The sequence below is a fragment of the Rattus norvegicus genome, chromosome 10 (genome assembly GCF_021556685.1).
Source record: "Rattus norvegicus strain SHRSP/BbbUtx chromosome 10, alternate assembly SHRSP_T2T, whole genome shotgun sequence".
Lineage (NCBI taxonomy): Eukaryota > Metazoa > Chordata > Mammalia > Rodentia > Muridae > Rattus > Rattus norvegicus.
The window spans coordinates 10528762-10546142 of NC_141543.1; the positions used below are offsets into that span (position 1 = coordinate 10528762).

Consider the following 17381-nt stretch of genomic DNA (forward strand, 5'->3'; position numbering starts at 1 on the left):
TGGGCCTGCTGCCACTCAGCTACTCTGAGCGCTGAGCTTCACAGCTGCGTCCTTGCTCCTTAAACAGTCATTGCTGATGGGGTATTTTTCTGAAGTACTTTATTTTTAATTACATTTATTTTGTCACACACACACACTGGTCCAAGGACAATCTCAGGAGTTTATTTCCTCCTACTATAAATGTCCTAGGAATGGAACTCCGGGGTCAGGCCTGGCAGCAAGTGCCTTTCCCCACCGAGCCCTCTTGTTGTGTTTTCATTGCTGACAGGATGGCTGGTATTTGGGTGCAGTGAAGGTGTCTTCCCCTGACCCAGGGTCATAGGTCTTTCTAGGTGCGGTTGAGAACTCACCAGGGGTTACCCTCGCTTGCCAGTCATTTTAGCATCTGCCTAACTCTCAGAGCTCACAGATGTTGTGCTTTTCTTCTTGGTATTCATATCTGTTAAACGTGCTTTTGTGTTTTCCAAATAGAAATGTTTACCCCACCCCACCCCACCCCCACCCTCCTCTGAGCATTGCTGCCTCTCCACGGCCTGCCCACTCTTCTTGTGCTTGTCTCGCTCTTCACTTCCTCTGCCTTGCTGGCTCTCATTTTCTCACAGCATTATTTTAGCCGACATGTATTTATAGCACAGGACACTGCAGAAGAGTAAGGGAGGAGAGGAGGACTGTGCAGTAGTTCTGAGACTGCCCAGGCTTCCTGCCTCTGGTGTTCATCCTCAGGTGCCTTTTAGCGAATGGAAGGTTAGTGTCTTAAAAAGCAGTAGCCACATTCATGTGAAATCACTTAGGTCTTCATTCTGGCGTTCCCTTGCTTCCTTTTGTGAAATTTTCCAAAGTATCACTCTGGAAATTTTTTGAAACTTGTGATCTATATCATTGGACTTTCGAAAATACTTTTACATTACAGAAAAGTCGAAGTGAAAATGGCAAGTGTCTCTTTCCTTCCTGTTACACATAATGCGATCTAGGACCTGTGTAAGCTCAGCGCACTCACTGATTTGTTCTAGTATCTGCTGAATCCCTGTTCAATGCCAGGAATTTGTCTAGTTACTGGGGTGACCGCCAACAAAGCCTTTGCAGCCTCTGCCTAGTGGATGCTTCACTCTGGCCTCTGGGGCAGAATTTGGCAAGCTAAGATTAAGATATAACATCGTGTAACCATAGACAATAGATCTAGATTATTCGAAACACCACATGGTACTTTATAACGCTCCTTGGGGTGATTCCAGGTCGTCACAGCCACCTGAAGGCAGGCAGTGTGTCTGGATAGGTGAGTCTATCTCTGCGGGAAAAAGGTGAATCCAGTGATATGAAAGTCACCTCTTACTCCCATAGTGGCTTTCTGCCCACTTGTTGAGACTGTGTGGAGAGGTGGGCTAAGTGTTGGCTTTACAGCCAGTAGTCATGGCCTCTGGATGCCTTTTCCTCCCTCACAGTGCAGCTTGACCTGGCCTCTGGAGTGCAGTACTGGTGCTGTGCTCGGCCTTGTCTAACACACTTCTGCTTTATTCTGTTATATTTGTCCGTGACAGGTCTTCCCCAGGGAAGTCATGAACTTCACGGCTGAGAACATCTATAAGTGGGCCTCAGAAAACCAGGAGACCCTCTTCCGATGGCTACAACCCCATGGAGGCAAGAGTCTGCTGTTGAACAATGAGCTGAAGAAAGGACCAGCACTCTTCCTGTTCATACCTTTCGATCCCTTAGCCGAGAGGCATCCTCTCCTAGATGAGGTAAGAGTCCTAGTGGTTCTGACTCCTGCCATAGCTCTCCTTCCACGTTCAAGGGCACTAATCCATCATCACAAGTAGCCATTGGGAATAGTAGTGGGGCTCAGTGGTCTTTGACTGGGACAGGGATTCCCCACCTCTCTGACTATTTGCTGCTCTGGTCTAGCAGAGAAGAGAAATGAACTCACTTCCCCAGAGACCACGCTCTTCTTCAGATGATTGCATTGACCTTCCTGTTGAGTGGGGGCTGGGAGCTCAGGCAAGCTGGTAAAGCCTGCAGAGTGCTACTTTTGGGGGACCGAGCCAGGCACAGCTGCACTGTGTGTGACGTGTGCCTTTATCTCTGAACCTTAATAGTTGTACAGAAGGACAGGTTTCCAGAGACAGATGCCTGTCGGCTTCCCTCCCTCTTGCCCTGCTTTCTAGGATCTCCGTTCTCTCTAGGCATGAGTTTATTTTATACGTGGATCACTTGGAAACACTTAGAGGGAGCAACAACAATCAGCAGAGAGCCTGGGATTGCTAAATTGAATTGACTAGGGTTTTAGTTATTTTTTCTTTCCTTCAAGGATCCCATAATTGGCCCAGACTACCATCTGCATCACTCACTGTAGCATAGACCAGTCAAAGCAGACAGTGCCATCCCTGGGCTTCTCAGCCCTGCTATGGAGGCTGGGGAAGAACTTCTTCTCACCAGCCAGGCTTACTGTGCTATTCGCCAGCATTTGGTTCAATTGTTAGCCCCACTGGGATCCTTCTAATGGGTGCACAGCCTGGCTTTAAAGGAAGAAAAGAAGTGAAGCAGTTCTGTTCCTTCCACTGAACTGAAGTGGAACTTAAGGCTTCATTTCTTAAGAAAATGTGCATCGCATGAATGCTTTATGGTCCAAGAATCTCTTTTTCATGCCCAGGCCTCTATGCCATCTAGATCAAGAGTCGACAAGGTCTTTTCAGGTTCCAGCTTTGGTGGTAGCTGTGGCTGTAGTTTTTTTACTCTAACTTTTGAGACCTTGTCTTCTTTGACTTGGGCATGCAGGGTGGCAGCGTAGTGTTGGCCAGAGTCTAGTCCCTTACTTCAGAGGGCTGAGGTTGAGTTTGCACCAAAGGGAGGCTTTGTTTCCAGCCTCATGTTCTCAGATGAGCATCTCCCTACACATTCTGTTTCTAGAATCTACCAACAGGCCTTTTTTAAATCTCAGTTTCTGTGTCTCTGTTCCCTAAGCTCCTAGGGCTGCTCTGAGGTAGGTGGATTCTCAACTCACCTTTACTCCACATATGGTTGGTGTGGCCCCTTAGGATTATGCAGCACCTGACCAGCACTTGCCCTCCATGTGGCAGGTCAGTCTGGCCAGTGTTCCTTGAGTCCTGGGACCAACTGACATCTACTCTCAGAAGATGGTCCAGTCCAGAACCAAGAATCTGCTTATAACTCAGGCAGAGGACAGTTGGACTCAGCCAGGCCAGGGTCAGGAAGTGGCAGAAGAAGGCAAGGGAGGCTTAGAGGACACAGGCTCACTGGGTAAGGAGGGACCTCAAGTAGCTTTGTTTTCCATTGCCATTGTGGGTCAAAGTCTGGGCAGAAGCTTGAAAGAATGTACGTTCTTGAGGGTATAGTAGGCAAGGGTGCTTGTAGCAGTTGTAGGCTTTGTGTAGACCAGAAGTGACGGGTGTTGGCTACACCAAGCCAAGGAGTGGGCAGCCGCCATTACGCATGTGCTACATAAATACACACCCCACACCTGCATGAGCGCACACAAAGAACACGTAGGTCCTGGCAGCAGAAACACCAGCCCCCCGAGTCCCTAAGAGCACTCTTAAGACATCGTGCTCTATATTATGCAACATGCCAGTCAAAGGAAATATTTGTCTCAGCCTCCAAAGTCCTTCTGACTTGTTTCCTACTCTAAGCAGTCTTTGAGAATTGGCACATGTCTGTAAATACGTTTTGAATTAATCTTTCATAAATACTGTTATAGAAGTTATCTAAGTTGGAAATGTATTCATTAAATGTCATACATACTAACATACTTTTTTGTTTGAGACAGTCTCACAAAGCCCAGACTGGCTTTGAACTCTTACTAAGTAGCTGAAGATGACCTTAAACTTGAGAGTAAAGTAGTTACTCTCTTCAGGAAAGGACACTGTGTACGTTTCTCAGAAATGCCGTATGTTCACATGTGAAGATCCATAACCTGTAAGGAAAGGGGGCAGTCGTTCCAGCAGAAACCTTTGAGGCCATGGGAGTGGCTAACATTGCAGAAGCTAGTTAGTTAGTTAGTTCACTTACATTCAGAGCAGGGCTGCCGTTACCTGAGCGGGGTCTTAAGAACCACAGTCATCAGTGTAGAAATCAGGTGTTAAGAGAAAGGAGGAGGTGTGGCCTGAGGAGACTGAGCAGAAACCGAGGACTAGCTGGTTTATAGTGTGTAGCCAGAAACCTAGCAACAGTGGTCCAGGGAGGGGAGCGGTGCTCTGAAAGAAGGAAGGATGAGCGTGGACTGTTGGGAATAGGCTGGTGTGCTAATCTCCTGTGTGGCATGGGAGTACCTGGGAGAATATAAGCTGTAAATTTACTTAACTCTCCACATGTATTTGGGAAGTTTTCAGAATTACTGAAGATTGGAGAAAAATGACAGCATAGGAGAATATTAAAGGTATGAAGAAAGTATGCTCACCTGGGAGGCAAGAGGGTTCCGTTCCCTTCTGTCTGGATACATTCCTGAGCTGAGCAGTTTTGCCCGCTGGACTTTATCTGTCTGTGATTGGCAGGTACCTCAGGACCTTCTGACTCAGAGCAGTGGTTCATTGCTCGCTGGTAGAGGGGGCATGTAAAAAAAGTCAGACCCCTGTAGTAAGAGTGTGGTGTGAGCTGGGCAATGGTAGTGCATGCCTTTAATCCCAGCACTTGGGAGGCAGAGACTGGTGGAGCTCTGTAAATCTGAGACCAGTCTGTAGAGAAACCCTGTCTCAAATAACTAAAAACAAAACAACCAAAGTTTGGTGTGCCTACTTTTCTCCTGCCGGTGACTTGGGGATGCCATACAGGCAGCACAGCTGCCATTTTCCACATCCATAAAACTTGGGCTCTTACCAGTTCTGCCCTGTCTTTCAGATCACCGAAGTGGCCTTGGAGTACAGTAACTGTCGCGGGGACCAGGTGGTGGAGCGCCTCCTTCAGCACCTGCGGCGGGCAGAAGCACCCGTGTTCCAGTCCCTGGCACCAGAGCTGCAAGCCCCACTGCCTGATGCTCAGCTGATGGCAGCGTCCCCCTGCTGTAACACAGTGGTGCTGCCACAGGGGCCAGCCCTCTCCAGGACCCACAATGTCTGTGAGCTGTGTGTCAACCAGTCAGTGGGTACCAGGCCTAGCTCAGTGAGTGTGCCACAGTGCAGCTTCTTCGAGATGGCAGCCGCTCTGGATTCTTTCTACCTCAAGGAGCAGACTTTTTATCGTGTGGTGTCAGGCAGCATAGAATGCAGCAATTTTTTAACTTCCTATAGTCCTTTCAGCTTCTACACTGCATGTTGCAGGACTATATCCCGGGGCACGGCAAGTTTCTCTGGCTCTGCACAGGACGTCTTCACAGCCCCAGCCATCGAATTCTCTGCCTTAGAGAAGAGCTGTGAGGCCACTGCCCCGAGTTCCATTCCTCACATTGAGGAGAACAGGTACCGCTTTCCTGAAGTGGGCCTCTCTAGCACAGCCTTCACGGGCCTGAGCTGCAGAACCAACAAGACCCTGAACATCTACCTTTTGGATTCCAATTTATTTTGGTTATATGCAGAGAGATTGGGTGCCCCAAGCTCTGCTCCTGTGAAGGAGTTTGCCACAATTGTCGATGTGAAAGAAGAATCTCACTATATCCTGGACCCCAAACAAGCCCTCGTGAAGCTCACTCTAGGTACTGTAGGTGGTTTGCTCCCTCCGCATAGTAAGCGCTTGTTAGCTTAAGAGCTGTAATTTGCATTGATGGTCTTATTCCTGATCATGGGGATGACGCCAGCTTCATAGCTCATTTTCAGTCTTTAGACAACTGATCAAAAATTGTCTTTATCTGTTGGTTGGTCAGTTTGAAAAGAAACTAGTTTGTCCAGGAAATAGAGCAGAAGCTTCTGTCTGTCAGATTTTGGTTCAGTTTGTCAGCTAACTTGTAGGGGCTAAGAGTCTAAGACTGGCAACCTCTGTCACATTTCTAAAGCTGAGCAAATATTAATCACGAGGAACCTGGTTCCCATGCCAGACAAGTGGTGAGAGCCTTTCAAGTGGGACGTGCGGGGGCTGACAAGCAGGGCCAGTAACAGCCACAGTTGAACCTAGATTGTCTTGCTCACTCCTGTTCCACGGGGTGAATGTACGAGTCTCAGGGCCGCCAGGCCCCAGTTGTTGTGCTGGACTTTTATAGCATGTTGAAGACGCCCATCTTAACCCCCAGTGCTACATGGCCATGCACGAGTGTTGAGAGCAGGTTGCAGTAGCAAGCACGTGAGGTGACCTAAGCCTTTGCACTGTGGGAAAGCAGCCCAGAGCTGACTCCCAGGGCTTGGCAGCAGCAAAGGGACTCATGCTGTTCCCGGACTTTGCCGAAATTCCTGACATGCAGCACAAGAAACTAAATTCAAAAGCCTCATTAGTTCAGCGTCACTGGAGAAGCAGGAAGAGCCCATGCTTGCCAAGTGGAGGAGGGAGGAGTGCAGTAGTGAGAGGACCTTGAGTTCTAAGTTTAGAGACTGAAGGCAGTGCGAGCACAGCTCCTTAAGTACTAGTCCTTTCATCTGTTCTTGTGGAGCATTCCCATTAGCCACCTTTATAAAGGACTCACGAAATGTTGGTTATTTTATAATCACAAGAGCTCTTTGATGCTCAACGCAGACCTGTGGTCAGACACTTTATGGAGTACAGTCAGTCACTCCCAATTTATGATATGTTGGGATATTCGTCTTTCTTAAAGTGAAACAAACGTGTATTTTATTTTGATGTTTATTTTTTTATGTGCATGAATGTTTTGCTGCATGTATGTCTGTATACCACATGTGTGCTGTACCTGCAGAAGCCGTAAGAGAATGTCAGATCCCCTGAGTCTGAAGCCACAGGAGGCTCTGAGCCACTATGTGGGTGTTAGGAATCAGACCTGGGTCCTCTGGAAAAGCAGTCAGTGCTCTTAAGCCATTTCTCCATCTCCCCAAGCATGTGGTTTAAGTTTTTGTTATTTTTTTATGTATATGATATTTTGCCTGTATGTATGTGTGGTACCCAGAGAAGCCAGAAGAGGTATTGAATCTCCTGGAACAAGCAATTGTGAGCTACCTTGTGGATGCTGAAAACTGAACCCAGGTCCTCTGAGAGAGCAGCCATCTCTCCTCAGCTCCCAGCTATGTTTCTTTGTTACTGTTATTTAGCTTTTGCCCTCCTTTGAAACAGGGTTTGTCTACATAGCTTTGGCTGTCCTAGAACTCACAGTGTAGACCAAGCTGGCCTCAGACTCAGAGATCCTCCTGCCTCTGCCTCCCAAGCACTAGAATTAAAGGTGTGCGCGTGTGCACCACCACACCCAAATGAACATGTAAGTTCTAAAGCAAGTGGTGATTGGGTTCTCTGGATTCTGTGAGTAATACTCAGCTCAGAGAAGCTCATAACACTACTTTGAATTTCCAGGTTTTCTGAAAGAAGCCCTCTTCAGGTTTCATTTCATCTTTTGTATCAACTCTGGCTCAGCTATTTTCTCTGTTCTGTATTTTGTAGCAGATTTGGGAGTGGTTCAGAATTTAGGCTTCATTCATACTGGGAAATCATGGTTTCACAGTCCAAAACTGTAGCCCACAAAGCGTTGCTGAGCTATGATAAAGGTGTGTCTTTAGTGTTCATGGCACTCTCCTACCTCCTGCTTCTACAGAGCGAGTCACTCTGTCAAGACCTCCATTGGAGGGAGTTGGAAGCGAGAAGGAAGTTTATAGACTAGTGCTGCCTCGCTGAGGCAGAGGGCTCTGAGATGTGGCATTGGTGGAAAGGGTGAGACTGTTGGCGTAAGTTAGGACTTTGATTACTTAGAGGTTTATTTATATATTTCCCACCATGTATAATTGTTTGTTTTTGTTAGCTTTTTTAAAAAGGAAACTTGAAGAACTTTAATAAAGGAAACAAAAAGCCCTTTGGTCTCAGATTAATGAGCACTAAACACTTCACATTGTACTGCACTGTGCTTGTAGTAGTAGTGCTTAGCATCCAAGGCTGCTACTTGCAGAGGGTGTGCTGTGTGCCACTGTGTGTTCTCGAGGTGCGTGTCTGCGGTAGTCCCTGTGGAAGAGAGCAGGATTGAATCCTCACAGTGTATTGAACACCCCACTCACACATTGTTTAGTTAGTAAAGGACTATCCTTTGAGTTACTGCTGCCAAAGTCAGGCCTCTTGGTACCCTGGGCCTTTGTGGTAGGGTCCGCTTAGTTGAAATGATTAAAAAACAAACAAAAAACATAAATATAGAGACACAGGCCTTTGATCCTATTACTCAAGAGGCAAGTAGATCTCTGAGTTCAAGGCCAGCCTGGTCTACATAGCAAGTTCTAAATCAGCCAGAACTATAAAGTAAGACCCTGTCTTGAAACAATAATAAAAATGTTGACATGGAAAATCATTTCAATTTTGAAGTATTTGAAATTTAAAATAGGCAAGCTATTCTGCTTGTACCTAGAGCAAAGCTGACCTCATTTTCTCTTTACTTTTAGAGTCTTTTATTCAAAACTTCAGTGTTCTCTACAGCCCCTTGAAAAGGCATCTCACTGGAAGTGATTCTGCCCAGTTTCCAACTCAGCATTTAATCACTGAAGTGACAACTGACACCTTCTGGGAAGTAACCCTTCGGAAACAGGTACAGGATGGGAGCACCGTGAGGCCCTCCCTGCATGCAGCCTTCCCTGCATGCAGCCTTCCCTGCATGCAGCCTTCCCTGCATGCAGCCTTCCCTGCATGCAGCCTTCCCTGCATGCAGCCTTCCCTGCATGCAGCCTTCCCTGCATGCAGCCTTCCCTGCATGCAGCCTTCCCTGCATGCAGCCTTCCCTGCATGCAGCCTTCCCTGCATGCAGCCTTCCCTGCATGCAGCCTTCCCTGCATGCAGCCTTCCCTGCATGCAGCCTTCCCTGCATGCAGCCTTCCCTGCATGCAGCCTTCCCTGCATGCATTCCTGATCACTACAGGAACAGGTTTAGGAATGCCAGAGAGGGACAAAAGTCAAGCCCACTGCTATCTCTTAATTCCTACAGCCGGGGCTATCTGAGGGGAAACAGTCTGGTTTTGACATGCAGATTAGTTTAGTGGTGCAACATGAGCAGATTGCATGGTGCTTTTCTAGTTGTCCAAAGACCATAAAGAAAAACACAATTATAACTAAGATAAAAATCTCACCATGATTTCTGCACAAGCAGTCAAGTTGACTATATCTTTGAGATTCCCAGCACAGCAGGAAGCAGCTGTGAGTAACTATTGTCTCCCCTTCCCACAGGACGTTCTGCTGCTCTATTACACACAGTGGTGTGGCTTTTGCCCATCTCTCAATCACATCTTCATCCAGCTAGCTCGGCTTCTGCCAGAAGACACATTTACTGTGGCCAGGTAAGCACACCAGTCTTGAGCGTCACGGGCTGTGCTGCTCTTAATCCTCTCTGCCAGCTAGCCCAGGCTAGGTAAGCTGGACAATAATGATCGTAAAAATGCTTATTGCTGTCTGGAATACAGAGAAAACAGGTCAAGGTCTGCTGCTGAGACGTCTTGGGAAAGGGCTTTCCCAGGATTGCAATCCAGCCCTGGGATTCCTTGGTGAAATCAAGAGGGAGACTTGGTTAATAACCATGTGTCCAGTTATGACCATGGTTGCTTTGTGTGGGCTTTTGTTAAACACATTTTAAATCCTTTGTTTTGAGGCACACTCTCCCTCTGGTTCAGGTTGGCTTGAGCTTACTGTGCAGCCCAGGGTGACCTTCAACTCTTAGCAGTCCTTCTGCCTCAGTCTACCAAGTGCTCGGGTTACAGGTGCAAGCCACCATGCCTGCCTTCAAACACCAGTTTCATTACACATATTCTTTGGCAGTTGGGTAGGTGGGAGATGTTTGCTTTGTTTTGTTTTGTTTTGAGACGGGGTCTATCTACTATGTAGTCCTGGCTGGCCTGGAACTCACTATGTAAAACCACACTGACCTTGAACTCAGATCCACCTCCCTCTGATTCTTGTGTGCTGTGAGTGAAAGTCTGTACCATCATACCCAGCTCCTCAGCAGTTTTATACATGCACCTCTGCTGCATCCTGAGTACACTGCGTGCACACCTTTTCCACGCCTGTGCCTTTTAACCTTCTCACTGTAAGTCGCTCGCCTCCTGATTCATGTCGTACGCTGTTGTAATCAGCATCACTCACACACCTATGCATGTGAAGCTATACTCTAGAGCTAGGGAACATACCAGTGGCTGAACTATTGGAGATGAGTGCTTCCCCTCCCTCAACATCTGTCAGTAGGGGGTGACTCTCCAGGGGGGCAGATCGTGAGCCCTTCCCCTGTTCCTGAGTAAATGCTGTGAGTTCATGAATGCAATGGCTATGTCATGCTCAGAGTAGAGCATTTCAGATCCCTCCCCCAGTCATCAGTTCTTAAACGTTTCCATCTCCCCGAGTTCCTTCACTCTGCACCGTTGGCTACAGAGAGAAGCTTCTCTAATAAAAGCTGAGAGCAGCATCTGCCTGTGGAGTAAGCAGGAGTATTCACACACACAGCGTTTGTACATTCAGTCAGACAACACTAGTAAGCTCTCCACTAGGGCCTTTGACCTCCATGGCCATGGTCTTTGATGAGTTTTGATGGACTTTGAGTTATGGAGCAGGCCTCAAATCCAGTCAGGAAATAGTCATGCCACTGACATGCCTGTGGGCCACATCTTGTCTTGTGCGTGCAAGCTGTGCCTTTTCCTTCCTAGCTGCCTGATGGCTCTTAGGTCCTGTGACCTTCCACTTCCTTTGCAGCTTGGCTTCTGTGTCCTGCAGGACTGCGTCTACAGAAGGCTTCAGTCTGGTCAGCACCATGAGCAGTAGCTTATCTAATAAGCACTTTACCAAGCCCTTACATCCAGATCATTAAGTGAACAGTTAGACCAGACCGTGGGGAAAGAGCAGAAGATAGAGATAAAATCTTTCCAATGAAAAGATAATAAAAGGTGATTCATATCCACTAGAAGTATGTGTGGTGAAGACCACGTGCTTGATGTGAGTGCTTGCTTGCTTGACTGCTTGCTTCTTTCTTTCCTAGTGGCAGGATTAAACCTAGGAACTCATGCTTAGCTGTATCCTCAGCCATAACTTATAAAAGAATCTTTAAAAGGTAGTCGTGAGCGTGTGTATTTATATGTCACTTGCTGCCTGCTACTTATTCTTAGCAATGACTAGGGGCACTTTGGAGAAGTGACTGTGCTAAGAGATCGTCACGTGCATATACTTAACCTCAGAACGCTAGGCGAGTGAAACTGCTGAGTCCGTTGCTTTCTTTTGATTAAAGGCACAGAAATCTTAGGCAACTTGTCCAGAGTTGTGCAACATGTAAATTCGGGGCTGGTACTCAGACTCAGTGTTGATACTGTAGACTCACCGCATTTAAAGGGGGCTGGAGCTGTGGTAGTGTGAGGGCATAGAGTGCTGTCTGGCATACACAATGCCCTGCCTTAATCTAAACTCTGCATAAATGTGCAGATGGTACCACATGCCTTTAGTCCTAGCACGAGGGAGACAGAGGCAGGCAGATCTCTGATACAGCAACAGGAAATGCCTGTATCAGTGATGTTGGCATAGGGGACATTTCTGTCCCTCCCTATATCAGTACTTCCCTGAATGAATGGAGAAGGGTAGAGTAGGAGCTATGTGACTCCTGCTGTGTCAGCTCATAAGCCACACTGAGAGGATCCTGGGGAGCAGCCTTGCAGTCCCTGTGGGTTTTAAAGGCTCTCACTTCACAGTGGACTCTTCATTGAGGTACACATTTGGAGGGAAAACACATTCAACTATAAAGGATGGTGGCCAGTACCACTTGGCAAAGGCAAGACATGCCATTTTGTTAAAAGATGTGGAGGGCTTGCTCTCTTGCTCTTGCCCTCTCCTTCTTTCTCCCACTTGTTCCCCCTTCCCCCTCCCTCTCCACGTGCTCATGGCCAGCCTCTACTCCTCTCACTCTCTAGCTCGCTCTTGCTCTCTCTCTCTCTCTCTCTCTCTCTCTCTCTCTCTCTCTCTCTCTCCCTCCCTCTCCCTCCCTCCCTCTCTCTCTCTCTCTCTACTCCCCCCTCATGCCCTAAAGAAACACTATTCTATACTTTAAAAAAAAAATGTGAAGAAAAAGCTTGCATTTGGTTGTGCCAATTTTAGAGTTTTCTGTATGTCTTTATGAAAGTATCCTGGATCTCAGGCTGGCCTCCAAATAACTATGAAGACAAAGATGACCTTGAACTTGCAGTCCTCTTGGTTTTGTCAAGTGCTGAAATTATAGGTGTGTGCCACCATGCCTGCTTTAAGGAGGGCGTCGCTATAAATTATGCTAAGCAAGCACTCTACCACCTTGTCTTAGTTAGGGTTTTACTGCTGTGAACAGACACCATGACCTTATAAAGGACAGTATTTAATTGGGGCTGGCTTACAGGTTCAGAGGTTCAGTCCATTATCATCAAGGCAGGAGCATGGCAGCGTCCAGGCAGGCATGGTGCAGGCAGAGCTGAGTTCTACATCTTCATCTGGAAGCTGCTGGAAGACTGGCTCCCAGGCAGCTTGGATGGGGGTCTTAAAGCCCACGCCCACAGTGCCACAACTAATGGTGCCATGCCCCAGTCGAAGCATACACAAACCATCACACACCTCATCCACATTCCTTGGCCATGTGGCAGTTTGGGCAAATACATAACACTGGTTTATACTGCCTGATCATCCCATACCACTTACACCTTTTGAAAAACCCTGTCAAATTAATAGGTCCAGCATCTTCATCTTCCTTGTGCACTGATCATGAATATCGCCCCCTTAAAGGATGCCATCAGCCCTCTGTGGGGTCAGCACATGTGATCCTCATCATCTGCCCAGCCCAGTGCCTGCTGCTGGAGGGAGTTCATTCACCAGGGCAGTTGTACTGTGTTCTCCTAGTAATTAATCACAGGGTGGGTGGCTTAACAGACACCATTTTTACATAGGTAAATTAATCTCCTGTCCTTGGTGGCACATGCCAGTAATTCTGGCACTAGAGATGCTGCAGCAGCAAGGCCCCGTGGTGGGAAGAGCGGAGGGGAGAATTGGCACTTTGTTAAGACAGCACATTGATCTTGGCCTTCATCTGGATTTATTGACTATACAGTCAAAGAGACCTGTTGTGTGCTGTGCTCAGTAGCTTTCCTTTGCTAGAACGAATGCACAGACTAAATACTCACCAGGTCCTGATGAGGACATGAAGGACTCTTTCATTGAGGTAATTGGGGAATTGATTCTTAGCTTCAGAATCTTCTGTTACCCAGGGTACACGGTGACATGTTCTTAAAGTGTAGGTGCCTAACTTGCACCTGCACTAAGGCTGGTTCTAGTCTGGGCCATAGAAACACTCCCAAGTTCTTTAGGTTTTGGGCTTGTTTGGCCAATCACTTCTAGAGCTTGCCTGGAGGTTCTAGCTGGGGAGTGCAGCTACTCATATACCCTTGAAGACTGCTCCTCCTCTATTCAGGGAAGCTCGCCCTTTTCGACCAAGCACACAGCTTTGGGAGGAACGCACATGGAGCGCTGAGAGAGGAAGGGGATACTTGCCTAGCTAGCCAGATCAGCCGAATCAATGGGGTGACAGATATTGCAGCCAGATCACTCTCACATCAGGCCAGTCACTGCTTACCAGTCATTTTCCCTTTGCCTCTCTCAGGATCGATGTGTCTCAGAATGATCTTCCTTGGGAATTCATGGTTGACCGTCTTCCTACCGTTTTGTTTTTTCCCTGCAATAGGTAAGGCTGGGGTTTTGTTTTCAATATTGTGTAGGTAGGGCTCCTGTTAAGGGCTGAAGATGAAATGAGCTTCCATTGTAAATCATTCATTATGTTCTAAGCTATTGTTAAAATAGTGCCATTAGAGATACAGAGTGGAAGAGCTTTAGTGTTGGAATGTCATATGTTATATTTATTATTTGTTTTTGTTTTTTGAGATAGGGCCTCACTATGTAGCTCTGGCTATTCTAGAACTCATTATGTAGACCAGGCAAGCCTTCACCTCAACCTACCAAGTACATCCCTGGGAACTAGACAGCCTGTGTGAACCTATAAGGATGATTGACAGGAAAGTCCTCACGTTTGTGTGGGGTGAATCCTGCTGTTACCCATGTGTCCCTCTCACTCGAGGGGCACTGGCATTCCCTAACCTCTGCTCCATTCGTAGAGACCTATCTCTGCATGTATACAGTCTGTCACCCAGCTGTCCTAAAAACTCCAGCAAACAGGGATGGGACATTAGCAAGGGGGGTTGGGTTTGGTTATGAGTATAGACCCAAACATTTCCATAAACAAGGAAATGAACTCTTTACTCTAAAGCCAGACAAGCTGGATGCTGCCTCCCTTGTCACTCACAGATAGCTTCCCTTTGGGTACAGAAGAGATCTACGTGGGAACCGCTCACACCCCTTGTGGGTGTGTGGGAAATGCAGGGTCCTTTCAGGAGGACTGGTCCTTGGCACTTAAAGGTCACTGCAGCACTGCGGTGCTTCTCTGGCTTCTCTGCCAGAGGGTTTCCTTAGACTATGTTGAGTCACTCATTGTCTCTGTTTTTGCCCTTTATCTCAGAGACTGTGAGCTAGAGTACTTCCTGTGGTAGGTAGCAGGGGCTTGTCAGCTCACACACTAAAAACAGAGTGACTCGATCCACTCCACGGCTGGCTCTGCCACAACGAACTCTCTTCTTTCCAAGACATATTTAAACTGCCATATAATGAGAAATCGTGGACACTAACACCAGCAATCCCAGCTGTGTGTGACACAGCTGGGCATGCACTGTAATGGTATTAAAGTTAGAGCCTTTGCAGGACTTTGGGAGCAAGTAGACTGATGAGTATCAGTATGCTAGGACAGACACCTGCCGGGCAGGCACACCACAGGAACGTCCATGGCCAGCATCCCTTCTGCAGCTGCCTTGTAGAGTAAAAGGCTGGGTGCAGGCCAGGTGTGGTGACAAACACCTTTAATTCCAGCTTGGGAGGCAGAGGCAGGTGGAGCTCTTTGAGTTGAAAGCTAGCAGGAATTATAAAGTGAAACCCTGGGTCACAAAACAAAACCAACAAACAAAAAAGTGAAAACTTTAGGTCCCTGCAGCCCTCCTTTGTCCCTTGATACTAAAGAGCAGAAGACTGTCCATGTCTGTTAAACAGAGTTTAAATCAGAGTCTGCTGCTTTACAGTGAGATTTTCCTCACTTCCTAAAAATGGGCACAAGTTCTTAGCTGGTCCAGAGAGCATTACCAGAAGCTTACCCAGAAGGTAGAATGTGACTATTCACTGCCCGTATAAAAATAAGTAAAAGGAGACAGATGGTGACAGAGATCAGTGCCGGCCCAGCAGGAAGCAGTCATCTGAGTGAGGACTGTGGGGGTCACGAGGCAGTGTCTAAGAGCTGAAAGTGGTTCATGACTATCAACTATCAAGTCCAAAGGCTCACAGAAGAGGAAATGAAACCACTGTGGGATCACATGTAATAAGACTGTTTTCACATTCACCTGTTACTGCTATTTTTAGTGAAAGTTGTATGTGCGCTGTGGAAAATGCAAATTCTGTGCACAAAGTGGAGATGTGCTGAGAAAGAACACTAAGGTGTTGACATGGCTGCTTCTGAGGTGTGAGGGCTGCAAGCATTGGAAGACGCTGCTTGTATGCTGTCTACATCCCTGCTAACTATATGCACTGACTGTGCCCCACTGCAGTCATAGAGGACTAAAATCTTGGGAAGAGTCCTGCCTTCTGCCCACAGAACAGCCTGTCTATGCCTAGTCTCTTTTTGCTCTGGTCTCACCTCTCCTCATCAAAAGTGGGAGGAGAGAAGGCTGGGGTGCAGACCACCTCCTTCTTGCATAGAGAGCTCTTAGAGCCAGTCCCCCAAACCAGCAGTCTATGCCCTACTCAGAGGACACTGCAAGCTACAGACACCTCCGCCTAACTCTGGGCCAGGGGATGCTCCAATGTCACCCCCAGAAGAACACCACCGCCTCTGGGGGTGTTCTAACATGTTCCACGAGGATACTCCAATGTCACCCCCAGAAGAACACCACCACTTCTGGGGAACTCTAACTAGCACCGTGCTTTCAGGACAACGACCTTTTTTGGGGTCGGGGTTGGGGGGGAGCTGTTTTCCGAGACAAGAGTCTTACATTGAATCTTAAGCTGGTCTAGAACTCTCTGGGAAACCCAGGATGACCTTAACCCTCTGGGTGCTGAGATTAATGATGGCAGCCACTATTCCTAAATTCAAAGAACTTCTTTTTGGAAGCAGTTTATAGATATCCTGTGTCCTAGCTACTTTTTTAAACATAAAAATAATAATAATAATAATAAAAACCGTGTCCATGACTTGGCCTTTAATCCCAGGACTCAGAATGAAGAAGCAGTTGGATCTCTGAGTTTGAGGACAGCCTGATCTACAGAGCTAGTTCCAGGACAGCCAAGGCTACACAGAAAAACCCTGTCTACAAACAAACAAATCCAGTATTTTGATCTTAAAAAAATAAATAAAATGAAATGTATGTGGTGGGTGGTGTTGGCACACAACTTTAATCCCAGTACTTGGGAAGCAGAAGCAGGCAGATCTCTTGAGGTTTTTGGCCAGCCTGGTACACAAATGCTCCAGGATGGCCAGGGCTATACAGAAAAACGTTAACTTGAACAAAAATAACTAAAATTTTCTTTTACTAAAGGTGTGGGGTGAGTATGGTGGTACAAAGCTTTAATCTGAATGAATACTCAAGAGGCAGAGGCATTTGGATCTTTATTTGAGGCCAGCCTGGTTTACATATGTTCCAGGCTAGCCAAAGCTATAGAAAGCGGCCTGTCTCCAAAACCAAAGCATGACCAAAAGTAAATAGAAGGTTTGAGAGCATTCTAGGGGACTACAGCATCACCCCAAACTTCAGAGAGCGTCCATTGACCAGTGTCACTCTGTAAGGCTTCCAGGACACGCTGAGCTCTCGCAGTTCTTCTGAAGGAAAGCTGCACCTCTACTTGGCCCTAGAAGTCAGGCCTTTGCTGCTTGATAGAATGATAGGCCCAGTAGTCTACACGCATTCCGAGTGCTTTGCTGTCTTCTGTTGGAGAGCACTCATCAGATAATTGGCAGACACAGCCTCCATGTGAACGCTGAAGTCCTTCCTGTTTTCTGTTACATGGAAGTTTAAAAATTGTAAAAGGCTGTCTGGAGGCTCTCCCTTCCAAACACTGCATAAAGGGGTATATAACTTTATTTCTTTTTTGTTGTGAGGTAGGATCTCACAATATAGTCCGGGCTAGCTTCAAACTGCTGGTTTTCCTCTTGCCTTGAGTGCTGGAGTTACCAGTGTGGGTCACCATGTACATTTTGGCATATCTATCTCTTGTGAGTTTTGATAGGAAGAGTGTTATCTATTAATGAA

The 17381-nt window shown here is 47.1% G+C and overlaps 1 protein-coding gene across 8 annotated transcripts in view; it reads left to right on the top strand.

Annotated features, from left to right (window-relative positions):
- Window positions 1–17381, top strand: part of Txndc11 (thioredoxin domain containing 11) — a 57526-nt gene that overhangs the window by 37723 nt on the left and 2422 nt on the right. For all 8 annotated transcript variants that reach the window (XM_087571279.1, XM_087571280.1, XM_087571281.1 and 5 more), the window contains 5 exon segments: window positions 1536–1736; window positions 4846–5635; window positions 8454–8596; window positions 9229–9338; window positions 13646–13726. In XM_087571279.1, coding sequence (XP_087427405.1) covers window positions 1554–1736; window positions 4846–5635; window positions 8454–8596; window positions 9229–9338; window positions 13646–13726 — 1307 coding nt within the window. In that variant the 5' untranslated portion in view covers window positions 1536–1553.